Here is a 7,178-nt window from a genome sequence, read left to right as displayed (position 1 = left end):
GAGGGTGAGGAAGAGGAGGAGAGGGGGTGGGGGGGGGGAGTAGGGGGGGGGGGGGGGGTGGTAAACGCTTTATAAAGGCTGTCTAAAAAATGTTTCATATGAAATGTTCAGTTCATCTATATCTTTTTATTCCAGTACAATGCTTGCAAAGTGAAGAGTTAAGATTGGACGAGCCCAGCACGTCAAGAGCATATTTTGAGCCACCCATCGTGACCGACGTCCAGGCTTCGCCTTCTGTAGAGTCCTCACAGTCGTCACCTGTAGTTCCCGGTATGTATGCAATACTAATTATGAACATGGTGCACCTGTCTTTCTGACATTTTTCTGGTCTTTGAGCAGGTTTACTGGATATTTTGGCTATAATAATAATAACAATAATAATAATAATAATAATAATAATAATAATAATAATAATAATAATAATAATAATAATAATAATAATAATAATAATAATAGTAATAATAATAATAATAATAATAATAATAATAATAATAATAATAATAATAATAATAATAATAATAATTAATATATAAGGTCCTGGGTACGATTCTCGCTCGGCGCATAGTTGATGTAATGAACTGACAAACCAACCGGTAACCATTGTATTGTTCAAGGGATGCAACTCGAGAATATAACATAGGGTGTACACATACCAAGGATTAATTCCCTTTATAAGTTTATATCAACACATCGACTACTACAGTTGTGTCTTAGAAAAAAGGCTATGCACCTGTCTTTCTTACATTTTTCTGGTCATTTCTCGGAAAAAATAATGTCATAGTGTGAGCTGTGTGACGGTAAAGGAGTAAACATTTCTTTAAAAAAAAAAACTAATAATCACACGGCTTTATATTATTCAAATATCTATGTTTATTCTTTTTAATTAAACAGATAAAAGTGTGCTATATTTCACAAAGACTTTGTCTGCAATAAACCGGAGAAGTGCCCCAATAATTACATCAGAGAAGACAAGGTCTTAAAAGGCGTAAGTAATTTATGAGTTTGGTTTTGTTTCCTTAGTCTACATAATACAAAAATTACGGAGTAAAGGATCGGCTTCTACTGGGAGATAATTTGGAAAGTTCGGGGGGGGGGGGGGGGGGGGGGGGGGGGTTGTCTCAGTAAAAAAATGTAAAGAGATTTATCTAATTGTTAAGTTACATCAGAGTAAAAAAAATACCTCCCCTCCCACTCCCCACTCATGTAGATTAATTCTCGTCTGGTAAAATACATTTTCTTTTTCTTTTCTTTCTTATTTTCCCCAGATATATGTGACGGCCAGGAATAAATTTACTATAGACGAACTTCAGATGGCCTTCCATTATTTAGGAGCCTATAGAAGGAAGACGACGGTGGATCCATGTCTAATAAGATCACTCAGGACAGCCTTCCCAGAGTTTCAAAGAACTTTTGCCAGGATTAAAGATAAAACTTTATCAGATAAAATGCGAGCATGGCCTGAGGACAAAGACCTTATTTTCGAATAGCCTATACAGTCCATTTCTTTTCTTTTATTATGACAACAAACCAACGTTGAACTGCATCTCACTCCCTGGGAACATATAGTCGGCCGTGGAAGAAAGTTTCGTCAAACAGCTCATATATATTTATATATTGCTGGAAAATTTAAATTGAAGTTAAGTTCATTTATTTTGCTGAAATTCCAAACAGATGGTATACTAATTGTAATTCTCTGTAAATTGGCGGGGTGGTAAAGGCTTTATAAAGGCTGTCTAAAAAAATGGTTCATATGAAATGTTCAGTTCATCAATAATTACATCAGAGAAGACAAGGTCTTAAAAGGCGTAAGTAATTTATGAGTTTGGTTTTGTTTCCTTAGTCTAGATAACACAAAAATTACGGAGTAAAGAATCGGCTTCTACTGGGAGATAATTTGGAAAGTTCGGGGGGGGGGGGGGTGTCTCTATAAAGAAATGAGATTTATCTAATTCTTAAGTTACTTCACAGTAACAAAATACCTCCCTCCCATTCCCCACTCATGTAGATTAATTCTCTTCTAGTGCAAATACATATTCTTTTTCTTTTCTTTCTTATTTTCCCCCCCAGATATATGTGACGGCCAGGAATAAGTTTACTATAGACGAACCTCAGATGGCCTTCCATTATTTAGGAGCCTGTAGAAGGAAGACGACGGTGGATCCAAGTCTTATAAGATCACTCAGCACAGCCTTCCTAGAGTTTCAAAGAACTTTTGCAAGATTGAAGATAAAACTTTAACAGATAAAATGCGAGCATGGCCTGAGGACAAAGACCTCAGCACAGACCTCCCAACAAAAGACTTGTTGAAAAGCCTGACGGACGATTCCACATGGGCTGATACCTCCAGAGTTCGAGACACATTAATGACTGTTCTCGCTATAGGCAGCATGTCCGTCTTGGAGCCTTGCGAAACTTGTCTGTTGATGAGTTTCAGGCGGCTCGCGAGACTGACCAAAATAATGATCTGTATCGAGCAGAAGTAAACCAGCACAAAACATGAAGACATATGGTCCAGCGGGCATCTATTTCACACCTACCTTAAAAGCCCACATTGAAAGGTAACAGTGTGATACTATTGTATTATTATTATTATTATTATTATTATTATTATTATTATTATTATTATTATTATTATTATTATTATTATTATTATTATTATTATTATTATTATTATTATTATTATTATTATTATTATTATTATTATTATTATTATTATTATTATTATTATTATTATTATTATTATTATTATTATTATTATTATTATAATGATAATGATAATGATCATAATACTATATAATAATAATAATAATAATAATAATAATAATAATAATAATAATAATAATAATAATAATAATTATAATAATAATAATAATAAGGTCCTGGGTACGATTCTCGCTCGGCGCATAGTTGATGTAATGAACTGACAAACCAACGGTAACCATTGTGTTGTTCAAGGGATGCAACTCAAGAATATAACATAGGGTGTACAAATACCAAGGATTAATTCCCTTTACATGTTTTTATCAACACTTTGACTACTACAGTTGTGTCTTAGAAAAAAGGCTATGCATCTGTCTTTCTTACATTTTTCTGGTCTTTTCTCGGAAAAAATAATGTCATAGTGTGAGGTTTTTGGCGGTAAAGGATTAAACATTTCTTTAATAAAAACTAATAATCAAACGGCTTTAGATGATTCAAATATCTATGTTTATTCTTTTAAATTAAACAGATACAAGTGTGCTATATTTCACAAAGACTTTGTCTGTAATAAACCCGGAGACGTGCCCCAATAATTGCATCAGAGAAGACAAGGTCTTAAAAGGCGTAAGTAAATTATGAGTTTGGCTTTGTTTCCTTTGTCTACGTAATACAAAAATTACCGAGTAAAGGATCGGCTTCTACTGGGAGATAATTTGGAAAGTTCGGGGTGGGGGGGGGGGGGGTGGGTGTGGTGGTTGTTTGGGTGGGGGGGGGGGGTGGGTCTCTCTAAGGAGATATAAAGAGATTTATCTAATTCTTAAGTTACTTCGGAGTAACAAAATACCTCCCCTCCCACTCCCACTCATGTAGATTAATTCTCGGCTGGTACAAATACATTTTCTTTTTCTTTTCTTTCTTATTTTCCCCCAGATATATGTGACGGCCAGGAATAAATTTACTAAGGACGAACTTCAGATGGCCTTCCATTATTTAGGAGCCTATAGAAGGAAGACGACGGTGGATCCATGTCTAATAAGATCACTCAGGACAGCCTTCCCAGAGTTTCACAGAACCTTTGCCAAGATTAAAGATAAAACTTTAACAGATAAAATGCGAGCATGGCCTGAGGACAAAGACCTTATTTTCTAAAAGCCTATACAGTCCATTTCTTTTCTTTTATTATGACAACAAACCAACGTTGAACTGGATCTCACTCCCTGGGAACATATTGTCGGCCGTGGAAGAAAGTTTCGTCAAACAGTTCATATATATTTATATGTTGCTGGAAAATTTAAATTGAAGTTAAGTTCATTTATTTTGTTGAAATTCCAAACAAATGGTATACTAATTGTAATTCTTTGTAAATTGGCGGGGTGGTAAACGCTTTATAAAGGCTGTCTAAAAAAAAAAGGTTCATATGAAATGTTCAGTTCATCTATATTTTTTTATTCCAGTACAATGCTTGCAAAGTGAAGAGTTAAGATTGGACGAGCCCAGCACGTCAAGAGTATATTTTGAGCCACCATCGTTACCGACGTCCAGTCTTTGCCTTCAGTAGAGTCCTCAACGTCGTCACCTGTAGTTCCGGTATGTATGCAATACTAATTATGAACATGGTGCACCTGTCTTTCTTACATTTTTTCTGGTCTTTTCTCGGAAAAAATAATGTCATAGTGTGAGGTTTTTGGCCGTAAAGGATTAAACATTTCTTTAATAAAAACTAATAATCACACGGCTTTAGATGATTCAAATATCTTTGTTTATTCTTTTAAATTAAACAGATACAAGTGTGCTATATTTCACAAAGACTTTGTCTGCAATAAACCGGAGACGTGCCCCAATAATTGCATCAGAGAAGACAAGGTCTTAAAAGGCGTAAGTAAATTATGAGTTTGGCTTTGTTTCCTTTGTCTACGTAATACAAAAATTACCGAGTAAAGGATCGGCTTCTACTGGGAGATAATTTAGAAAGTTCGGGGTGGGGGGGGGGGGTGGTGGTTTTTTGGGGGGGGGGGGCTCTCTAAGGAGATGTAAAGAGATTTATCTAATTCTTAAGTTACGTCGGAGTAACAAAATACCTCCCCTCCCACTCCCCACTCATGTAGATTAATTCTCTTCTATTACAAATACATTTTCTTTTTCTTTTCTTTCTTATTTTCCCCAGATATATGTGACGGCCAGGAATAAATTTACTAAGGACGAACTTCAGATGGCCTTCCATTATTTAGGAGCCTATAGAAGGAAGACGACGGTGGATCCATGTCTAATAAGATCACTCAGGACAGCCTTCCCAGAGTTTCACAGAACCTTTGCCAAGATTAAAGATAAAACTTTAACAGATAAAATGCGAGCATGGCCAGAGGACAAAGACCTTATTTTCTAAAAGCCTCCACAGTCCATTTCTTTTCTTTTATTATGACAACAAACCAACGTTGAACTGCATCTCACTCCCTGGGAACATATAGTCGGCCGTGGAAGAAAGTTTCGTGAAACAGCTCATATATATTTATATATTGCCTGAAATTCCAAAAAAAATGGTATACTATTTGTAATTGTTTTAATAATAAACTTTGAATTTTATTGTAAATTCTGTCTCGTTTTCACAGATGGAGAAAAAGAAGAAGAAGAAGAGAAGAAGAAGAAGAAGAAGAAGAAGAAGAGAAGAAGAAGAAGAAGAAGAAGAAGAAGAAGAAGAGAAGAAGAAGAAGAAGAAGAAGAAGAAGAAGAAGACGATGAAGATGTAGCAGAAGAAGAAGAAGAAGAAGAAGAAGAAGAAGAAGAAGAAGAAGAAGAAGAAGAAGAAGAAGAAGAAGAAGAAGAAGAAGAAGAAGAAGAAGAAGAAGAAGAAGGAGAAGAAAAAGAAGAAGGCTATGTGGTCTAGTGGTATGACACTCGCTTTCCTGGGTTCGAGCCTGGCTCGGCGCATAATTGTGTCCTTGGAATAGACTGTTTACTCACATTATCTCACCGTACTCAGGTGTAAAATGGATGCCTGACAGTTAACAACGTTGTCCCTGTCCGAAAAATTGTAATATCGCCTAACAGGCGTCATGTCTCGTCCTACGTGCTAAGTATTGTTGTTGGACAGGAACCCCTTGTAAAGCGTTTTGAGCACGTTTAGTGGATATTGCGCTGTATGAAAGCTCATTTATTTTATTATGTTTATTAAACTAAGAAGAATAGAAAGATGGTGTCTTTCTTTCTGGTGACAGAGTCGTAGGGGGCGCCATATAAAGGAAGGGAGGTGGGGGAATGTCCACGTCTTTAACGTCATTGGTCGTGCGCATTTCCGCTACGTAAAGAAGGAATTATTTCAAAAAGCGACCACCATCGGACAGGGCTCGGACACTTTAGTGCAAAACAGTTTTTTTTACTCGTGGCATGGCGGATTTGATTTTCGGCAGTATAGTTCTTGAACATGGCTTTGTCCGTTCCAATGGTGGCAGTGCCGTAGAGGGATTGTGGTATCTATTTGTAGGACGCATTTTCGCTATGGAGAGTAATAATTTTAAATATAATGAGCTCGGACAAGAGTCGCCAGAGCCGTTTCGTCGGTGCTCATTCATTTTGTTATATTTATTATAATAATAATAAGAAGAAGAAGAGGAATAGGAAGATGGTGTCCTTCTTTCTGGTGGCAGTGTCGTAGGGTGATATCGTTGAGGGCGCCAAATGAAGGAAGGGGGGGAGCGGGGGGGGGGGGGGTGTCAACGTCTTTAACGTCATTAGTCGTGCGCATTTCAGCTTCGTAAAGCAGGATGGCATGCCGGATTTGATTTCCGGCACTATAGTTCTGGAACCTGGCATTGTCCGTTCCAATGGTGGCAGTGTCGTAGAGGGATAGCGGTATCTATTTGTAGGACGCATTTCCGCTATGGAGAGTAATAATTTTAAAAGTAAAGAGCTCGGACAAGAGTCTCCAGAGCCGTTCCGTCGGTGCTCATTCAATTTGTTATATTTATTATAATACTAATAAGAAGAAGAGGAATAGGAAGATGGTGTCTTTCTTTCTGGTGGCAGTGTCGTAGGGTGATATCGTTGAGGGCGCCAAATGAAGGAAGGGGGGTGGGGGGATGTCCACGACTTTAACGTTATTGGTCGTGCGTATTTCCGCTACGTAAAGAAGGAATTGTTTCAAAAAGCGAACCTCTTCGGACAGGGCTCGGACACTTTAGTGCAAAACAGTTTTTTTACTCGTGGCATGGCGTATTTGATTTTCGGCAGTATAGTTCTTAAACGTGGCTTTATCGGTTCCAATGGTGGCAGTGTCGTAGAGGGATAGCGGTATCTATTTGTAGGACGCATTTCCGCTATGGAGAGTAATAATTTTGAAAATAAAGAGCTCGGACAAAGTCGCCAGAGCCGTTCCGTCGGTGCTCATTTATTTTGTTATATTTTAAAATTAAAATAATAAGAGTAATAGAAAGATGGTGTCCTTCTTTCTGGTGGCAGTGTCGTATGGTGATATCGTTGAGGGC

The 7,178-nt window shown here is 37.3% G+C and overlaps 2 protein-coding genes and 1 long non-coding RNA gene across 3 annotated transcripts; all 3 read left to right on the top strand.

Annotated features, from left to right (window-relative positions):
* Positions 1-135: 135 nt before the first annotated feature.
* On the top strand, positions 136-2,210 carry LOC144961068 (uncharacterized; the record flags this gene model as incomplete). The annotated part of the gene is made up of 3 exons (XM_078894392.1): positions 136-270; positions 918-985; positions 1,266-2,210. Coding segments are annotated over 3 exons (425 nt in total), but the record flags the coding sequence as incomplete, so codon positions are not given.
* Positions 2,211-2,497: 287 nt separating this feature from the next.
* LOC144961066 (uncharacterized) lies at positions 2,498-4,218 on the top strand. The gene is made up of 3 exons (XR_013643045.1): positions 2,498-2,558; positions 3,230-3,324; positions 3,631-4,218. It is a non-coding gene; the product is annotated as an uncharacterized LOC144961066 (long non-coding RNA).
* An 89-nt stretch (positions 4,219-4,307) lies between these two features.
* LOC144961067 (uncharacterized) lies at positions 4,308-5,287 on the top strand. Its single transcript, XM_078894391.1, has 3 exons — positions 4,308-4,324; positions 4,482-4,575; positions 4,865-5,287. The coding sequence occupies exons 1-3, from the start codon at positions 4,308-4,310 to the stop codon at positions 5,081-5,083; spliced, it is 330 nt and encodes a 109-aa protein (XP_078750517.1). The 3' UTR covers positions 5,084-5,287.
* The last annotated feature ends 1,891 nt before the right edge of the window (positions 5,288-7,178 follow it).

The sequence above is a fragment of the Berghia stephanieae genome, unplaced genomic scaffold (genome assembly GCF_034508935.2).
Source record: "Berghia stephanieae isolate SIO BIC M18660-M18661 unplaced genomic scaffold, UCSD_Bste_1.3 scaffold1318, whole genome shotgun sequence".
Lineage (NCBI taxonomy): Eukaryota > Metazoa > Mollusca > Gastropoda > Nudibranchia > Aeolidiidae > Berghia > Berghia stephanieae.
The sequence above is the reverse complement of the archived record's forward strand: the minus strand, read 5'-3'. Positions and strand labels throughout refer to the sequence as shown.